Source organism: Mytilus trossulus, chromosome 4, assembly GCF_036588685.1.
Source record: "Mytilus trossulus isolate FHL-02 chromosome 4, PNRI_Mtr1.1.1.hap1, whole genome shotgun sequence".
Lineage (NCBI taxonomy): Eukaryota > Metazoa > Mollusca > Bivalvia > Mytilida > Mytilidae > Mytilus > Mytilus trossulus.
The window spans coordinates 65,319,788-65,340,415 of record NC_086376.1 but is presented as its reverse complement, the minus strand read 5'-3'; the positions used below and the strand labels follow the sequence as shown (position 1 = coordinate 65,340,415).

At 33.2% G+C, this 20,628-nt stretch overlaps 1 protein-coding gene across 1 annotated transcript in view; it reads left to right on the top strand.

The window, feature by feature from the left end:
• Nucleotides 1-20,628, top strand: part of LOC134715768 (uncharacterized) — a 134,229-nt gene that overhangs the window by 81,504 nt on the left and 32,097 nt on the right. The window contains exons 38-68 of the mRNA XM_063578195.1: nt 206-429; nt 1,908-2,550; nt 2,938-3,152; nt 4,051-4,284; nt 4,550-4,801; nt 5,343-5,477; nt 5,962-6,285; nt 6,665-6,832; nt 7,244-7,354; nt 7,675-7,848; nt 8,277-8,492; nt 8,862-9,143; nt 9,585-9,824; nt 10,201-10,467; nt 10,976-11,263; nt 11,509-11,778; nt 12,126-12,335; nt 12,715-13,014; nt 13,200-13,355; nt 13,636-13,818; nt 14,264-14,425; nt 14,630-14,842; nt 15,683-15,862; nt 16,336-16,608; nt 16,880-17,014; nt 17,317-17,541; nt 17,727-17,858; nt 18,233-18,397; nt 18,716-18,838; nt 19,083-19,254; nt 20,029-20,204. Of these exons, the coding sequence (XP_063434265.1) occupies nt 206-429; nt 1,908-2,550; nt 2,938-3,152; nt 4,051-4,284; nt 4,550-4,801; nt 5,343-5,477; nt 5,962-6,285; nt 6,665-6,832; nt 7,244-7,354; nt 7,675-7,848; nt 8,277-8,492; nt 8,862-9,143; nt 9,585-9,824; nt 10,201-10,467; nt 10,976-11,263; nt 11,509-11,778; nt 12,126-12,335; nt 12,715-13,014; nt 13,200-13,355; nt 13,636-13,818; nt 14,264-14,425; nt 14,630-14,842; nt 15,683-15,862; nt 16,336-16,608; nt 16,880-17,014; nt 17,317-17,541; nt 17,727-17,858; nt 18,233-18,397; nt 18,716-18,838; nt 19,083-19,254; nt 20,029-20,204 (6,848 nt within the window). The remainder of the gene's footprint in view (nt 1-205; nt 430-1,907; nt 2,551-2,937; nt 3,153-4,050; nt 4,285-4,549; nt 4,802-5,342; nt 5,478-5,961; nt 6,286-6,664; nt 6,833-7,243; nt 7,355-7,674; nt 7,849-8,276; nt 8,493-8,861; nt 9,144-9,584; nt 9,825-10,200; nt 10,468-10,975; nt 11,264-11,508; nt 11,779-12,125; nt 12,336-12,714; nt 13,015-13,199; nt 13,356-13,635; nt 13,819-14,263; nt 14,426-14,629; nt 14,843-15,682; nt 15,863-16,335; nt 16,609-16,879; nt 17,015-17,316; nt 17,542-17,726; nt 17,859-18,232; nt 18,398-18,715; nt 18,839-19,082; nt 19,255-20,028; nt 20,205-20,628) is intronic.

Here is a 20,628-nt window from a genome sequence, read left to right as displayed (position 1 = left end):
ACAGGTATGAGTCTAGGTGGTTCAAGAGCTAGATAATCCTAGTTTTGTTGTATCATATACAGGTATATCATATATGCCTGTTCAACAGGAGTCAACTGACCTTAACCTCATTTTCTTGTTTATGAAAATAACAATTTTTTTTCTTTTCTAACAAGCTACCAGTATATAAAAAAAAATACAAGAAACATATTTTATTTGTTTACAGTGACAGCCCAGGTCAATTTACATGTACACCATGTCCAGCAGGCTACTATTGTGTAGAGAATTCCACAGACTTTTCACAACAAGTTTGTCCAATGGGATACTACTGTCCAGCTGGAACCACTGACCCATATGAAAACCCATGTCCAAAAGGAACATACAACCCAGTTAACCAGAGTGATGGAGCAGAAGATTGTCTGGACTGTCCACCAGGACAATACTGCCAAAGTAAGTCTGCTTACATAATGTTACAGAGTTCTCAAATTTTTTTCCCTCCAAGTAATCCTTGCTGAAAATCTGCTTGTCCTCACTATTATTTCTATTCAAAATACTAAAATTGTGCCAGTCCTATGCAAAATTCTTATGGTCAAAACCTTCTCACTACAACTTTGCGATAACTCTGTTTTCTCTTTTGTACAGTAACATATTTATTTCAATATAAAGCAAGATTTTTGTCGAGCCTTCGACTTTAGTCGAAAAAGCGAGACTAAGCGATCCTACATTCCGTCGTCGTCGTCGTTGGCGGCGTCCACAAATATTCACTCTGTGGTTAAAGTTTTTGAAATTTTAATAACTTTCTTATACTGTACTGTATTTCTACCAAACTTGGACAGAAGCTTGTTTATGATCATAAGATAGTATCCAGAAGTAAATTTTGTAAAAATAAAATTCCATTTTTTCCGTATTTTACTCATAAATGGACTTAGTTTTTTCTGCGGGGAAACATAACATTCACTCTGTGGTTAAAGTTTTTAGAATTTTAATAACTTTCTTAAACTATGCTTGGTTTGTACCAAACTTGGACAGAAGCTTGGTTATGATCTTAAGATAGTATCCAGAGGTAAATTTAGTAAAAAAATAAATCCGTTTTTTCTGTATTTTACTTAGTTTTTTCTGCGGGGAAACATAACATTCACTCTGTGGTTAAAGTTTTTAGAATTTTAATAACTTTCTTAAACTATGCTTGGTTTGTACCAAACTTGGACAGAAGCTTGGTTATGATCTTAAGATAGTATCAAGAGGTAAATTTAGTAAAAAAATAAATCTGTTTTTTCTGTATTTTACTTTTAAATGAACTTAGTTTTTCTGCGGGGTAACATTACATTCACTCTGTGATTAAAGTTTTTAGAATTTTAATAACTTTCTTAAACTATGCTTGGTTTGTACCAAACTTGGACAGAGGCTTGGTTATGATCATTAGATAGTATCAAGAGGTAAATTTTGTCAAAAAATAAATCCATATTTTCCGTATTTTACTTTTAAATGGACTTAGTTTTTCTGCGGGGTAACATTACATACAGTCTGCAGTTATAGTTTTTAAAACATTTATTATATTCATTAAACTATCATAGATTTTTACCAAACTTGGACAGAAGCTTCTTACAATCATAAGATAGTATCAAGAAGAATATTTTTATTGATTTTTTCCTCATTTTTGTTGAGCCTGCGATTTACAGCAAAAGTAGGCGAGACACTGGGTTCCGCGGAACCCTTACAAATTTTTGTTTGTTTAAGATTCTGTGTAAAGGAGGCATTGAATCTCAAGATATAAAACATAATAAAATTATAAAATAAATATATTGAAGTTAAAGGTATTCTCTCAAAAATCCAGAACTTATTTCAGCTGTTGTAAGTGCAACCATTTGCAAACCTTTAAATCTTTCATATTTATAATATTGATTATAACCTTTATTTCTATTTTGTAGCTGATGGCCTTGCTGAACCTACTGGTAATTGTACTGCTGGATGGTACTGTACCAGTGGCTCTGATATGGCTGCACCATCTGTCATCAGTAATGGTACTAACCTGTCTGACTGTACCTGTCCTGCTATGAATTATACTGGAGGAAGATGTTGGCCAGGAACCTACTGTCCATCAGGATCTAACTACCCAGTACCCTGTGACGGAGGAAAGTACTGTAGTCTGTACGGACTGACACAACCAGAAGGTGATTGTGATCCAGGTTACTACTGTAATGGAAGTGACATCCAACGGGATCCTTCAGATAAAGAATGTCCAGTCGGCCATTACTGTCAATCTGGTTCCCCCACTCCCACACCTTGTCCATCTGGAACCAGTTCTAATGCTGTGAAGAATACTTTATTGAGTGATTGTAATGACTGTCCACCAGGATTTTACTGTGAAGGAACAGGAAACATTATTTATACAGGACCATGTGCTGCAGGATTCTACTGTCCAGCTGGTCAACAGACAGCAACGCCAGCAACATATAACTGCACCATGGGTCATTATTGTCCTGGAGGTACTGGTCAACCTGTTCCTTGTAATGCTGGATCATATCAAGATGAACAGACCATGTCAGATTGTAAAGGATGTCCTGCTGGAAGGTTAGTTATTCATGTAATTGATATTCACTTTTTCAAATACTTTTTATTTCTATAAAGAATAATGAGAATCTGAAATGTTGGACAGTATTGTGTATGGTCCTGATGGAAATTCTTTACTAAGCTTTTTATAACTTGGATAATATTTCACTGGAGACTTATTTGAACTGTAAAATATAGAAAATATTAAAAAAAAAAGAGATTTAGTTTGATTGCCAATGAGACAACTATATATTCACGAAGACCAATGGACATGCATGCAAATTATCATCAGTTTATTTTTTCTTTCTTTCTTTGCATTTGAATAGGGGAGAAGATATGAAATATGTAACTGTCTTTTGAATAATTTATTTGAATTTTGTTTATGATTTGTTAATATTTTATTTTTAGATACTGTGACCCTGTTGAAGCAGCTGCTGACCTAGGTGTGAACAGTACAGGGGTAATAACACCAACAGACTGCCCCAAGGGATACTATTGCCCAGTCAACACTACCAGTCAATATAGCTACTCATGCCCACCTGGAACATTTAACAATATCACAAATCTTGAAAAGGAAAACCAATGTTTGGCCTGTACTGCAGGGTATTATTGTGCTAGTTATGGTAGGTTTTATGTTACCGATTTTGTTGATTTCTTATGTGTAGGTTAATCAGGAATTTAAATACTCAACAAAATACAAATTTTCTATAGGCTGGTATACAAACTTTTAACAAAACCACAAAACCAAATCTCTATCAAAAAAGAGTTTTTCCTCAATTCACGAACAATTGGTGACAATGAATATAAAGGATTCCATAGTTGATTATGATTTATCTAATTTTCATGCTATTTTCACATTTCCTGACTGGTGTGAGAAAAATATTTCTAATCTCTAGTGAAAATTTTGTTCTCAGCAAATGATTGGTCGAAATTTTATTGTGACATTAAATTTTCTTTGTTTCTTCTGAATTTTCCTATTATGATGTCATGAAAAAAGGCGACCATGTCTGATGACGTCACATAAAAAGTACACAGCTTTCTTCAAATCTTTGAAAAAAGAAGGATAAAAATCATTAGAGAAACAGATTCCATACACTATAACTCGTGTATTATGATATTTCTCCACTCTCAACAGATAAATTTTAACTATTGAAAAAGCTCAGCAATGCCTCGCGCTTTAAATATTAAAATTTTACTGTCTCGAGAGGAGAAATATCGTAACACACTTGTTGCAGTTATGGAATCTATATATAATCATGGTTTAGCAAATTTGTAATTTGTAGTTCCGGTGTATCATAAAATCAGAGATTGTCTTGAATATAATACAATGACTGAACCATTTTTTCTGTACTCTGTTGGTAGCAAGCAAACAATCTACCACATTTCAATCTAATCTTGCACTACTTGTTTCAAAATTAGCATTAATTCTTGTGTTATCTGAACCTAATTTGTCATACATTAGTATGATGAAAGAAATTATTTAATACTGTAAAACTAAAATAATCATTTTATATCTTCCAGGATTGACCGAGCCAACTGATGTATGTGATGCTGGTTATGTATGTGTTAGCAGGTCTAACAGCTCATCACCAGTAGATGGTGTGACTGGTTTTATATGTCCAGTTGGTCATTACTGTCCTGCAGGTTCAGGACAAGGCACCAAATGTCCATTAGGAACATTCAGCCACACAGAGGGTCTACACAACAGCTCCTCATGTGAGAAATGTACCCCAGGGAAATATTGCAATGTTGAAGGTAATGTTTTAGTTTTACAATAGCTGTAGAATGAAAATGAAAACAAGAAAAAATTCTTACTGATTTGATGAGATACATACATATATAAGTTTTATATTGGTCAATAAGAGGGAACAGCCCTAGTAAAACTCCTGTAATTTATATTATTGGATGATGGGGGCCACTGCCTCTAATGACTATATTCATATTAACCATTTTTGATAAGAGTTTGAAAATTTTCCCATTTTAAGACTTAGAAATCAAAATGTATATTTTTGTCTTGTAGGTTTGACTTCCCCTGCTGGAGATTGTAATGCTGGTCATTATTGTCTTGAGGGAACGATTGACCAGAGCCCTATCAGTCAGACTTATGGAGATTATTGTACTGCTGGTCACTACTGTCCAACAGGCACAGGGGATCCCGTCCCCTGCCCCAGAGGAACATTCCTTGCAGACACAGGCAGATCAGCAGTGGGTGATTGTATTGACTGCTCTCCAGGGAAATATTGTGAAACAGAAGGATTAACAAATGTTACAGGTATTTATCAATTTTATTTCATTATTAAAACAGCATACTAAATATTTTTTCAGACGCAAAAGCTGAAAATAGAAAGATATGCATGTGTTTCTCTATAAAGTTTCTATGAAAACCTCAAGTTTAAAAGTTTATATCTATAGACAAATTGAAAGACATGGAATTACTTTGCTATTTGAAAAATAGAAAGAAAAACAAGGAAATTATGAAAATTTAAAGTAGAGGTTGTGAAAGGTTTAAAACTAATTTAGCTTGATATTGTAATGAATTATTGCATTTTAATTTGATTTGTTAATTATTAAATTATCAAATTAACAGCTTTTCATTGATTGAAAAGGGAAATACAAATGTAATGTCAGCCATGTAGTTGTGAGGAAAAATAAAGAACTGAAGAAGGCCAATGGCCGAAACGTCTCAAAAAATTGGTTTATTGATACAATTATATAAAGTATGATCCCTAATGGAATTTTGAAAACATGCATTAAATTATCATTAATCATCTAAGATCTAATAACTAGCTAATTTTTTTTTTATTATTTTATAGCTGATTGTGACCAAGGATTTTATTGTTCTGGAGCTGCCAACACAAGTGCTCCCACTGATGGAATTACAGGAGATGTATGTCCGTCTGGAACATACTGTCCAGTAGGAACAGATTATCCTAAAGATTGTCCAGATGGTAAGACTTCTCTAGAATTTAATATCAATAGCATTTTCTACAATTGATTGGTTTTTTATTTGAAACCTGTAATTTTTGCATGATAAGAAGAACTATCAGAAATTTATCCTGAAATTATTCATAACTTATGTTTTGATGTTCGGATATTTATCCCAATTAAAAGTAAGTTAAATTGAATTAGATAATACTTAAATAATATACAAATTTCAAGTTTTGAATTTAATTTTCATCGAGAGCCTCTTTTAGTGTTGGAAGTTGTAGGTTTGATCTCTTGCTTGGTCAAACCAGAACTCTTATTTGCTTGTTTTCTGTTTAGCATTTGACTTTAGGATTAAGTTTAATGATATGATTCAAATACAATGAAATTGTGATGGGATATTGCAGTATCTAAGGTTTAAAAAATATTATTTTAGATAGTTGTACTTTCTTATTTGCTGCTTTACTTCAGCTGTGAAAAAAGGTTAAAATTGTTATTTGATTTTAGGAACCTACATGAACCATACACAGGCTAGTGTTTGTGACACTTGTCCTGCAAGATATTACTGTGTCAACAAAGTGAGAGCTGACCCATGTCCAGTTGGTCGATACTGCCCTGGTGGTACTGGATTTAATCAGCAGCTGTGTCCATCAGGAACATACAATCCGACAGAAATGTTGTTAGCCGATTCTGAATGTACACAATGTGATGGTGGATATTACTGTGATATACCTGGACTATATGCAGTGGCGGGTCCATGTGCACCAGGTTACTACTGTCAAAATGGAGTAAACACAGCTGCTCCTAATAATAACAATACTGGATTTGGAGGTAATGTACTAATTTGAAAAACAGTGAATGGATTGTCAATTTTTTTTCTTCCTGCATAGTGAAAGATAATAATTTGGAAATTTGAGATCTTTTCTTGATGTGATTCGAGCAAAAAAATCAGAGAGAATCACCAAAAAGGTTGTTTTAAGGTCTCTTAACTAAAAAATTGTTAGAACAAATCTTGTTATAGCTAACTTCATTAAAAAAGTAAAGATTTCGTGCTTTATAATGTTCTTGTCCAATGATAACTATATGCCAGTTCAAAAATATAGAAATTCAGTCATTTATTCAGCATGGAATTGTTTTTTATAAAAATGTTTAAGCATCTTCATACATAGAAATATTAGATAGTAATTGTTCGTTCTTGTAATGTTTACAGGAGGTTGTCCTGAAGGTCATTACTGCCCACAGAATACAACTGATCCCATTGGTTGTGCTGCTGGAACTTACCAAGATCTGACTCATCAGTCCTCTTGTAAGACATGTGTACAAGGATACTATTGTCTAGCTAATTCAACAACCTATCTGTCAACACCATGCCCTACAGGTAAGGGAGATAATCTTGTTATGGTCAGATTTTTTGGCATGTGAGATCTTACAAATTGTTTCAAATGTGGAAATGAGGAAAATACAAATAATTGTTTCAATATCAGTTAAATTACACTACATTTTTCAACTTCAAAGTATAATTACCAAAAGGTGAAATATAATTTCTTATAAAAAAATTATTATCAATATGCACACAAATTGCTGATCTTTCAGGGGCATTTTTATTTGAAGTAATCTTTTAGAAAGGCATGTTGTGATTTAAAGAAGTAAGTGAAGAACTTAAAAAAAAGAATAGAAAAAGGATTTTTAAGGATATCAGATTCAGTTATATGTATTGAATGCAACTATGAAGTTGAAAGATTTTCACATAAGGATTGTATATTAAATTATACAAATATTCTTTCTTTAGGTGCCTATTGTCCATCTGGCACAGAATGGTCACTACAATATGAGTGTCCAGCAGGAACTTACAATAACAGGACTGGAGCAGATGACCAGTTTGATTGTCTCCCCTGTACAGGTATGTATAAACATTGCATTTAGTCAATTTATAGCAGACTGTAAAAAAATAAAAATCAGAAATCTAAATTATAAATGGTATGGTATATATCTTGAAAACACAATGCAAGGTTTTTGTATAATATAGATTATGATATAAAGAAAAATGTTTCATTTTAGTTTAAAACATTTTTTTTATTTGATTTTCATTTTTTTTCACCAATCATGCTGATTTAGTAACAATTTCTTTTTGATAGCATTAAATTGAAAATCAGTTCCAAAATGTATGCACTTAAATTTTTGAAAGGTATTGCTCATAATCCTGATTGTGTTTATTTTTAGCTGGTATGTACTGTGCTGGAGATGCTTTGGCTGTACCAACAGGAACATGTGCCGCTGGTTGGTACTGTTCTGGAGGAGCTTACAGTGACAAACCCACAACATATGTCAACTCTACTAGTGCCCTGTCATGTCCTATCTACTCATTGAATGAAACAGGAGGTGTCTGTGATCCAGGTTAGAACAGTATTATTTATAACCATTCTCTTTTGCCAATTTAAACAGAACAGCTTGAAAGGCTTTTAATATCAAGCTGTTTTAAAATACTATGTCTAGTGGATGTTCTTTAAAACAAAATAATGTGATGCCTAAAAAAGGTAGCTTCAAAAACTTTTGATTGCTGAAATGAAGCAAGAGAAAAAACTTCTTAGCTACAGTTATATTACTTAAAAGAAAAAAAATGTCCTGCTTCATTTTAGATTACACAATTTGAATATTTTATTTTGTTAAATGTTTGGACTTACTAATAATAGCAAGTTTGAAAGAGATGATTATTAAACCATTATTGAGAAAAGGATAAATTTATGGTACTGTTCTCTTCATTGGCCATCATTCCTCTTCTAAAGAATCAACTGTCAAAAAAAATTTGAAATGTTTTTTCTCAGGATATTATTGTCCAGCTGGAACAGACAAGCCACTGACCTGTACATTAGGACAGTATTGTGAGACATCAGGATTAGACACACCCACAGGTTTATGTACAGCTGGATATTTCTGTAATGGTACTGCTAGTATACCTAACCCAGCACAATGTGACATGGGATATTATTGTCCAGAGGGCACCACTGTACAGGAAGCATGTGCTCCAGGAACATATTCAGGTAATTTTACCCAGAAGAGAGTTTAGAAAACAATGATTTTGAAGGTGTAAAGAGTATTGAAAAATTTACCAATAGCTTTTATGGTTTGAAAAATGCTTGGATGTTATAATTATACATGTATTCAATGAATAAAAATAAAGCATATTTTTATAACCAATCTACAATGTTATGGTCAATATGTTTTCCTGTCTATATTCATCCTTTGGTCTATCTTTCGTTCACATAGTATGTTAAACTTCTGGTTCAAAGTACAATGTAGTTTACAGTGAACATGTGATCACATCAACTTAAAATTTGGTAAATATGTTAAAAATATATTCTATTACAAATTTAAGTTTTTACCAAAATATTTTGCTTGATATTTTTCAGATCGCTTAGGAAATGTGAATATTTCGGACTGTTTACCATGCACAGCTGGTCAATACTGTCAACAATATGGACTACCCACTCCCACAGGTGATTGTCATGCTGGATATTACTGTCCAGAGGGTCAAGAATCTCCTCAGCCTACCACATATGGATGTAGTCCAGGTCATTTCTGTGAAATAGGAAGCCACAACGAAACTGGCTGTCCATCTGGATATTATCAGCCACATTGGAAACAGAGTACATGTGATATTTGTCCAGCTGGATCTTACTGTAAAGCATTCGGTTAGTATGAACACATCTATGATAACAATTTGTACTTGTTGAATGTAAACAGTTTACCTTTTAAAACAGGATATCAAAAAATTCATTTTATTTAGAAATTAAGACTTTTCAGGAAGAGTAGTAGGGGGATTGTATACCATTTATAGTTTGATAATGATACATGAGTGATAGGGTTAGGACTTCACAATGCAATAAATAACAACTCATTTTGGTTTCCAGTTAAAATAATATATGATAAGGGTAGTGAAAGTACCATTTGACTTCCACCAAACCTACCCACCAGTATTTTTTCTTGGAAATCCCAAGCAGTAGACTAACATGCAGACAAGATGATATTCAAAGCTAAACAGTAGCTGTGTATTTTTTGTTGTTTGTGAGTTTGCAGTTTTATGTTATGACACTTCTGGAGATCTGGGTGTAATGTATAATTGATTTTTACAGGTGATTATGAAGTGTTAGATGCTGCCAATGTAACAACAAGTGGAAACTACACAAACAGACATAGGAGTTATAGAGGTGTGTCTGTCCCCACCCCCTGTCCAGGAGGATCATATTGTCCTGAGGGTACCAAGGAAGAGAAGGAGTTCTTGTGTCCAGCTGGTACCTACAGTAACAAGACCAGTCTAAACAACTACACACAGTGTACTCCTTGTGACCCTGGATATTACTGCAGTGGAGAAGGTACAGTTGTTATCATGTGGTTATCATGCGATACTCTTGGGTTGAAGGGTGATGCAAAAAATATAGATTATTTTAAAGTCATTGATTAACATGTTGATCATATGGAGATATATTTTGAAGTAGGAACAATTTAGTTCATGTATTAAAATGTTTTCTAAAAAGTAATTCAAGTTCTAGAGTAAAGTTTTAAACAATTATAGTGCATAAAAAACTAAAAAAAATGAAAATCAGTTTTAAAAGTAATCGTTTATTTAAGTCAGTTGTACTGGAAAGGAGATATTTGGACACTGATTTTAAATTTTATAACTGATTATTTTTAAATAAATTTTCATCTTTGAAGAAAGTTAAACATGATTTTATTCCATTCTACTTTCAGGTAACACCCAACCAACTGATGTCTGTGCCCCAGGCTATTTCTGTACCTTGTCAGCAGAGTTGGCCACGCCCACTGATGGTACTACAGGTAATATCTGTCCTGCAGGCCGGTACTGCGAGGCAGGTAGTATCACAGGTGTGGGATGTCCAAGGGGAACGTTCAGTAACACACAAGGACTGACAAACAGCACTACATGTACTGACTGTACACCAGCCTATTATTGTGGAACAACAGGACTTACAGCAGAAAGTGGACTTTGCTCAGCAGGTAACCAGTTGCAATAAAATTTATTTATCAATGTATATAAATCATTTAAATTTTTGCTTTACCAAATCATCCATACTCCCAAAGAATCAATTAATGAAAATTCAAATTGCTGGTCCATGGGACATAATAAAAATGTTAATGGCAGATGTTTACAATTTCCTGGATAGATGAATTTAAACTTCAAAACATCCTTGAGTGTAATTTATTCTTTCAAGACCAGCTGCAAGTGTTTTGATGTAGTGTTTTTTCATGACACATGTCTTTTATTTCAGACAAAAAGGTAAATTGTAATGTACACATTCATTTTAAAAGAAAGGACCATCCGTAAACAATAAGTTGAGTCAAAATATCTATCCATATGTACAAAGTTGAACATTTTATCAATAGCATGTTACTAAAATGATAGTAAGAACATAGTGAAAATTACATGGCCTAGTTACATAAAATTGTGCAGATCATACCTTCCATTTTATTCTAACACACTGCAAATTTATTTTGTTTTTTTCAGGACATTACTGCACATTAGGATCAGAGGAAATAGCACCAGTGAATAAGACCTTTGGAGATTATTGTCCAGCTGGAAACTACTGTCCAGAGGGAACATCCACTCCTGTTCCCTGTCCTTCTGGTACCTTCCTCAACGAGACTGGTATGGGGATGGAAGATGACTGTATCCATTGCAGTCCTGGGTATTATTGTGAGACAACTGGGAAGACTGTTGTTACAAATATGTGTGATGCTGGATATTATTGTACACTCAGAGCCAACATCTCAGCACCAACTGATGGTACAACTGGTATGTGACTGAATAAAATATATTATAAAAACTCTGAACAGAACTTTGATTTTCACAAAATCATGATTATTAATGTTAAATTTGAAACCAGGTATAAAATTATTGGTTCATATTGTTTAATTCTTCAATACGTCTCTTTGAATAATTTTGATTGACATTTTCAGAGACAGCAAAAATATAACAACTTTAAAAAAACTTCCATGCTCAATAATTATAATGTTTACCTCTTTTGATGTATATTGTAGGAGATATATGTCCAGAAGGTTACTACTGTGAAGTAGGTTCCTCCATGCCAACCCCATGTGGTAACGGAACATACATGAACCATACAGGAGCGTCAGCATGTTATACCTGCCCTGCTGGGTATTATTGTGTGAATCGTGATAGGGCTGATATCTGTACCCAGGGCTATTATTGTCCTACAGGAACAGGAGCGGACCTACAACCCTGTCCTACTGGATCTTTTGGTAACACGACTGGATTGATACAGGAGAGTGAATGTACACCTTGTACAGGTAAAAATTATATATTCAAATAAAATTGTATATGACTTGATAAGTTGCAATTTCTGCCAGAAAGTTTTGCATGGCAATGGGCAGGGATTATTATAAAGGTTACATAATAAAGGACTCTCTGTAGAATGTAAAGGAATCATAAATTTTTATATGAATAAATTGTTAAAATATCAGAAATTTGTCTTTGCTTCAAATATATAAGATAGTAATCAGTTAGAAGACAGTCATATCAAGTGTAAGTTATGCATACAATATAAAAGTTAATGTAAGTAAACAAATACCAACCTTTCTAAAAATAGATTTGAAAAATAAGATACATTTTCTATAATATATTTTACCTTGTATAGGTGGTAATTTCTGTGGAACCCCTGGCTCACCAAATGTGGATGGTGAATGTTTGGCCGGACACTATTGTACATCAGGTGTGGATACATCGACACCCACTGATAGTTCACCCAACAAAGGAACAGGAGCGGAGTGTCCAACAGGCCATTACTGTCCCAAAGGATCTGCCATACCACTGCCATGTACTGCTGGAACATATGCACTTACTACTAGTAAGATATTCAATTTTTAAATATTTTTGTATTTGCAATCAGCCAATCCCCAAGTATTTTATTGATGACCTATTAGTGTTGCTTTTTTATTTTTTTAAAAGAGTTTTTAAAATATTACACGACACTCAGAAATCAACAAAATGACATTTTCCCCCCACTATCTTACTTTATTGTGATTCAAGCTAGTTTTAATTTGAGATAAAATGTTTATTTTATATGTGTTTGTTAACTTTAAATATTTACACAGAAATTATTATTTTGGATTCACTGATGAGTCTTTAGTACACTGAAGGTGCATCGGTCTTAAAAAAAGAAGAGGATTAAGCCTTGTGCCTATGATAAGTTTATAAATATAGCCATTTAAAACCTTTTATTTTAGGTAAAGCTTCATGTGACCAATGTCCAAGTGGTTATTATTGTGTAGAAAATACAACAGATGCCTACAGCTACCCTTGCCCTGTTGGTTACTATTGTCCAGCAGGGACCCAGTACAGTACTGAGTACCCATGTCTGGCAGGAACATACAACCCATTGACTACCCAACAGTCTGTATCCTCATGTCTGCTGTGTACACCAGGAATGTATTGTGAGAATCAGGGTAACAGTCAACCAACTGCTAATTGTAGTGCAGGATGGTTCTGTACAGGTGGCGCTTCACAAGCTCAACCCATTGTTCTTGGTAAGTCAATAATATTTCTCTTGTTGACGTTAAGAAATTTTTTGAAAATTTTTGAGTCTCTTAAACTTCTTTTTATATGAAAAGGAGTTCCTTAAAGTGCCACACATTCATTATGTTACTTAATCAATCTATAGATGTTTATAGCTGAATATTGTGATGTAAATTATTTGTGATTTTATTTTCAGGTAATTATACACATATAGATGTTTGTACCTGTCCAGCCTTTAATTACACTGGAGGCAAATGTCAACCAGGAAGCTTCTGCCCAGAAGGATCAGCTGCACCCATTGATTGTACATCAGGATGGTATTGTGATGATTATGAACTTTCTACACCTAAAGGTAAATTATTCATTCTAAATTCTTATTGATTTGTTTTCTATTTTTGTTTTAATTGTTTTCCTTAGAGAGTTTTTATTTTCCAATAGCTAAAATTAATTACATTAAATTGGCCAGTACTCAAATTTGATTGAAAAAAACAAGGATAGAATTTATTTTTTACTAGAATGTGATAAACAATAAAATTTGGAAAAAGAAAAAGGTCTGTTTGATTCATCAGTATATTTTCCATATCATAAAAGAGTTGAAATGAATAATAACAAATATTTTTATGATTTAACAGGTTTATGTGATGCTGGCTACTATTGTCCACCTGGTCAGACTGAGGCCAATCCTTCAGCTTTCGAGTGTCCGGCAGGTTATTACTGTCCAGAAGGATCAGCAACATTTACGGCCTGTCCAATCGGAACTTTCTCCAACTCTACAGGAAATACAAATGTAACAGATTGTAAACCATGTACACCAGGTATGAACTGCCAGAATTAAAATTATCTGAACTATCTGTCAGAAACCTTGACTCAGTAATGGCAGTACAAAATTTATGCTTGAATCACCAAATTCAGTGATTTTGTTGGTTGATTTGTGGGTCTGAGGACAAAAGTTGTGCTTGAAATTTTATGATCACAAGGCCAGTTCTGAATTAATAGAAATTAAAACCTTTACTTGTTATTTGGAAATCTAAGGTTTAATATGTAAACAATAGTATGGCTATATATAAAATATTTATATAAATGAGTTTTATTTCATTCTTTCTTGAAATGCAAATTTTCAAATGATATTCACTTTTGACTTTTTGAAAAAATGATAAAAAGATCTACTTTAGTAAATGAAAGACTTTTTCAGAATTTAATTTTAAACAAAGATGTACCTCCTTTCAAAGATTTTTTTATTTGCCATACTTAACATTATAGGTTACTACTGTGATGCCCTGAGTATGACAAAAGAACAAGGAGAATGTAGTGGTGGCTACTACTGTCCAGAGGGACAAACTACAGCCAGTCCAACATCATATGAATGTCCAGCTGGATCATATTGTCCTCAAGGAAGTCCGCAACCGATTATTTGTGGGAGAGGTAAACAGTACTTTTTTATCTGTACTAATTTTATTTTTGCAGAGAAAACTAAATCTGTAAAAGAAAAGCAATTGAAAATTTATTAATAAATATAACTTGATTGAAAGTATAATAGACAGATTAAGATGATGCATCCAGATTTAGTTGTAATTTATGTTTACCTGTAATGATCAAGAAGATTATCATTTGAATATTATTTTTTAGGATTCTACAACTGGGCTACAACACGACCTACTTGTTTAACATGTGACGTAAGGTTCTACTGTGATCCATGGGAGACAGGAAATATCACTGGCATCACCAGCCTTACACAGTTATGTCCGGTTGGACATTATTGTCCTGCAGGAACAGAATATGCCAATCAGAATCCTTGTCCTTCAGGAAGATATGGAGATATCCAGATGTTGGCTTCTGCTAGTAAGAATTTTTCATTCATGAAATTTAAAACTATCTTGTCGGAAGATTTGTAAGATCAACATAGTAATACAAACTGAAACAAACTATTTGCACCTGTCCTTTGTCAGGAATCTGATGTACAGTAGTTGTTGTTTGTTTATGTAATAATACCCCCCGCTTTAAAAAAGGGAGGGTATACTGTTTTACCTCTGTCTGTCCTTCAGTCAGTCAGTCCGTCCGTCCAATGAATATTTTTCGTCGCATTTTTCTCAGGAACTACAATACAAGGATTTCTGAAATTTGGTTTCAGTGTTTATCTAAGTCAGCTATACCGTGTGATGCGTTTTCAGATTGATCACTTGACAACTTCCTGTTTACCGAACACTTGTATGATTTTACACATGATAGCCAAGTTGAAAAATTTCGTCACATTTTTCTCAGGAACTACAATACAAGGATTTCTGAAATTTGGTTTCAGGATTTATATAAGTCAGCTATACCGTGTGATGCGTTTTCAGATTCATCACTCGACAACTTCCTGTTTACCGAACACTTGCATATTTTTACACTATTAATATTATCCACTTGCGGCGGGGGTATCATCAGTGAGCAGTAGCTCGCAGTTTCACTTGTTTATACATGTTTTTTTTAGATACCATTGCCTATGCTTTATTTTTTACAAAGATACTTTCAAGAAGAAAAAAAAGTTGATTTGGTGGGAACTTAAATGAAAAAAATGCACTATTTTCTAAATTTTATTTATAGAAATAGTCTTTGAAAAATCCAATAAATATTCCATTTTATTATAAAAATGTCCCTTACTCTGTGTTCCTTAAACAAAAAATTGATTCTCATTAACAGGTGAATGCCGATCTTGTGACGCAGGTAAATATTGTGAAGACCCAGGACTATCTGCTGTACAAGGTGATTGTGATCCTGGATACCTGTGTTACAATGGAGCCAATACTTCACAACCTACAGATGGAGTCACTGGTGAACCTTGCCTCAAGGGCATGTATTGTGATGGCGGATTATCTGTTGGTAAGACTGAACTTTTAACTCCGAAAAAAATATACGTTTTATAAAAGATATGGACTTTTTCATCTTCTGTAAAAAAAAAAAAAAAAAAAAAAAATGAAAATACTCTGTTTGACAGTACACAGGATGATTGACTGTTGATGTTTTGACAGTACTTTCAGCTCTCTTGGCTATTTCATGACAGCCTGTTCAAATAGAGTACCTATGAAACCAAAGAACCCATGGAAATTAAACAACAACCAATCTTCAGCAAAAGAACAGGCAATTCTATTTATTTAAGATTGAAGTAAAACGCACCATTCCACTATCAGGGTTCAAATTCAAAAAAGTGTTGATAGACTTCTGATTTAAAGTATACTACAGGAACTAATTGAAATTTTAGACTGCTTTCAATATTATTTTCAAAAGAAAAAAATGTTTTTGTATAGACATTTCATTTTTGTTTCAATCGTAATTTTATGTTCTGTTAAATTTAGGAAATTCCTGTCCACTTGGAACATTCAACAATGGAACTGGTTTACGGTATGCAAATGAATGTATCCCTTGCACCCCTGGTTATTATTGCCCATCCGCTGGACTGGTGGAACCTATTGGAGAATGTAATGCTGGTCATTACTGTGAGCTTGCATCTACTGAGGCCAGTCCAGTGGCACAGTCCTATGGTTACAGATGCCCTGTTGGGCACTATTGTCCACAAGGAACACCAACTCCTATTGAATGTCCAAAAGGAACATACCAACCATCTGAAGGTAGGGCTTTATGGCAAACGAGAATTAGAGAAAAGCATTTATTTTTTTTTACAGTGATTTGGATTTTAGTTTTTTGTAAAAAAACTGGACATTATTGTTGCAGGTTATCCCTGTTTGTATATACCGGTACTGAATGTTGATGTTGATAAGCATTTTTCTGAAGGACTAATAGAGAAAATTGTTTTTTGAATAATTTTTATAAAAAAAAAATTTGGTTACTAAATTTACTGAACCGTAATTTTATTTAAGCAAATTTTCATATTTATTTTAGGAACATCTTCTTTAGCCCAATGTTTGTCCTGTACACCAGGCTTCTATTGTGAGCAGGCAGGAAACGACACTGTAACAGGAGAATGTATGGAGGGATATTACTGTATAGGTGGAGCCAGTGTTCCAAATCCAACAAGTATGTACAGTTCATATATTATTTAATTTTTTTTTGGGGGTGGAGACACTTAAATTGTTTAAGAAAAGAAAGAAATCAAATGTATTTTTATATAAAACCAATTTGTATAGATTTTCTTTTCCAAAGTTTGTTTTTAGTATATTATTTGATAGCATAAGAAAGAATGTATTACAGAAATGCTTAGTATATTAGCAAATATTGGATTACTCTTATTCTGATTATTAAAATTTTTATTAAGAATTATCATATTTGTCTTTTTTTTTTATTGTTCCTGTTTTTATCTTTTTATTTTTCACTTACAGACAGTACAACAGGAGACATATGTCCAATTGGTAATTTCTGTCCCAATGGATCAAGCTCCCCTACAGCTTGTCCAGATTCTACATACATGGAGAATGAAGGAGCCGCAGCTTGTCTGAGCTGTCCACAGGGTTACTATTGTACAGCAGGATCACATGCTGACCCTTGTCCACAAGGAAACTACTGCCCACCAGGAACTGGATCGGGATACCTTCCATGTCCTATAGGTAAGTCTTTTAAAGTCCGTTTTGTCCACTCAAATTTGGATCTGGACAATGCAAGTTTTATTCAGAAGATTTAAAATAATGATTTGTATGAATATGTGATAAACACTTTTGATTATTTATTTGTCAAATAAATTATAAGTTACTTTTTGTAATGCATTTTATAGAAAATATATTTTACTTTTTAGGAACATTTGGAGCAAGTGACAGACTTACCAATGAAACAGAGTGTACACAATGTTCTGGCGGCCATTACTGTGATGTTCCAGGATTATCTCAGCCGGCTGATGTCTGTCATGCAGGATATTATTGTGTATCAGGTAAATTTAAATGCATTAGATCTCCTTCTATAATGTATCCTTACCAGATTGAACAGTCATTTAAATATTAGAGACTATTTTCTATTAAGATTGTGGTTCAGATTCATATTACATGTTTTTCTTTGGGTATATAAAAAATATTTGCTATTTCATTTTTTTAAAGGAAATTATTGGACCTGGTGAAAGTTTATATTCTATATATAATTAGTTTAACCTGTCTAAGCAAAACAACTGTTGAAATCAATTTATTTCCCCCCTAATCCTTACCTCTAAATAAGGGTCATCTGGCTGTTTTTATGAATATTTACTGCATAACTGACAGACCAAGCATGGAAAATTAAAGAAACTAAGAAATTATTATGCAACAATTTCAGGTGTCAACATTGCCACACCAAATTCCATGGTGGCATACCTGGGCACAGGTGACATATGTCCAGCAGGTTATGAATGTCCTTCCAACTCCACTTACCCAGCAGCTTGCTCACCTGGAAAGTATGCTCCCACAGACGGAGAAGACCAATGTCTGGATTGTCCAGCAGGTAAGAGATATTTTTAGCAATGCAATATATTTTTAAATTATGTTAAGCATACCTGAACTGAGGTCAAAATTTAACTTGGAAGAGAAATAAATACTTGATTCTGTGAATTTATATAGCCATAATATTGCATGATTTGATGTAGATATGTAGATATGTTTTTTAATAATCTTACTTGCAGACGTTATATCATTGTAATATTCATATCGTTTTCAAGTGTTTTCTTCTCTTTTTAAAAAAGTGAGGGGAGAACAAAATTTGAATACTTATGATGTTGAAAAAGGGTAGTTTTCAAAGTATGTTTAATTTTTGACCTTGCAGGAAAATATTGTGTGAATGCAACAATAACACCTATAGATTGTCCAACTGGTCACTACTGCCCAATAGGAACAGAATTTGATATGCAGTACCCGTGCCCAGCTGGAACATACTACAACAATACAGGTAATACTTTTTATGTGCATTTAGTTAACAGTATTAAATAAATTTCCAGTTTAATTTAAGGTCTGTGCAAATAAAGGGTAGATAATTTGATAAATTTGGAAAAATTTAATTTAAAAATATCAATATTTAAAACAAGAAAATAGAAATATATTTTGTCAAATTGTTCAAACTTCAAACATAAAAGTGCCACAATAACACAGATACCTAATTATGCTTTAATAGTGACAAATTTCTATATTTGTAGGTGGTGAATCTATGACTGACTGTATGGACTGTCCCCCAGGAGAATATTGTGAAGGCTTAGGAAATACACTCACAGATGGCCTTTGTGACCCAGGATTTTACTGTGGTGGTAAATCATACCAAATACGACCATTTGATACGGGAAATCTTGTCAGTGTCAACGGAACTAATAGGTTGGTTTTTACATTTGTAGATTGGCTTTCCTTTAAAAGTCAACAACTCCTTTCCCCAAAACTCTTGAGAACATTACATTAAAGACCATTCTGGGTGCGGGAATTTCTCACTACATTGAAGACCTGTTGGTGACCTTCTGCTGTTGTTTTTTTCTATGGTCAGGTTGTTGTCTCTTTGACACATTCCCCATTTCCATTCTCAATTTCATATTAACTGTTATATATAAATGTTTATTTTAAATATACTATAATAGTTCTATTTTGATGCATGTTTTTTTTGGATTATAGCTCTTCATCTTTTATATAAGCTTTGGATTTCAAATATTTTGGCCAGGATCATCACTGATGAGACATGTATTGTCGAAATGCGCATCTGGTGCAGGAAAATTGGTACCGTTAATTTTATTATAAGCTTTGAAGAGGATATTTAAAAAAGCAATGTAATGGTCAGCAGACTGACAGTTATGAAGGTCTCGGTCAGGTTTACATAATGGAAAACAATTAGCAAAAAGTGTTGAATAAAGGACTAAAAATTAAAATAGAGAGAAAAAGGTGAAAAAAGAATTAATGGGGTGGTAAATTATACAGAATAGAGAATACTTGCTGAAATAAATAAAGAATACAAAGAAAAATGATCTAAAAATATATAAAGAAAGAAAGAAAAGATGGATCCTCCATTGAAACCCTCAATTATGCTAAAGTAAATGTGCTTTTGAAATTAGGTTTTTTCTTAATAACCATATTTCTAAAGTTGTATGTTTTTTTTTGTTACAGTAGTCTTTATGGAAATGACACATGTGCTCCTCTTTGGGACTGTGTGTGTCCATCATATGCCTTGACATCAGGAGGAATCTGTCCCATGGGATATTACTGTCCCCAGGGATCATTTAAACCAGTGTCATGTGATGGAGGAAAATATTGTGAAACACCAGGATTACAAACTCCCACAGGTAGGAATCATAATAATAATTTATTCTTTCAGAGTTTTGAACATGTGTCAAAAAAATATAGAGAAAAGATGCTAATACTGTCATATGAAAGTAGAAACTTGAATGAAAAAACTTTTATAGTTTTGTTTTATCAGAATTTTATAGATGTATTGGATTCAGTTGACATAATTGAATAATTTTAAAGCTTCTTAAATCCAAATAGTATATCTGTTGGTGCATAGGTTAAATGTGAATTACTGAATGGTACATGTATGTAGCAAGCTATTGTTATCTAGACATATTGTGTATTCTTCTGTGTATTACCAACTGTAAGAATAAAACAAATAAAAAAAACACTGTCAAATTATAAATTTCCAATTTACTCTGTTTTAAAAGTCACAAATATGTTAACCATTAAACCTATGGTTTTAGTTCATGCCAACCA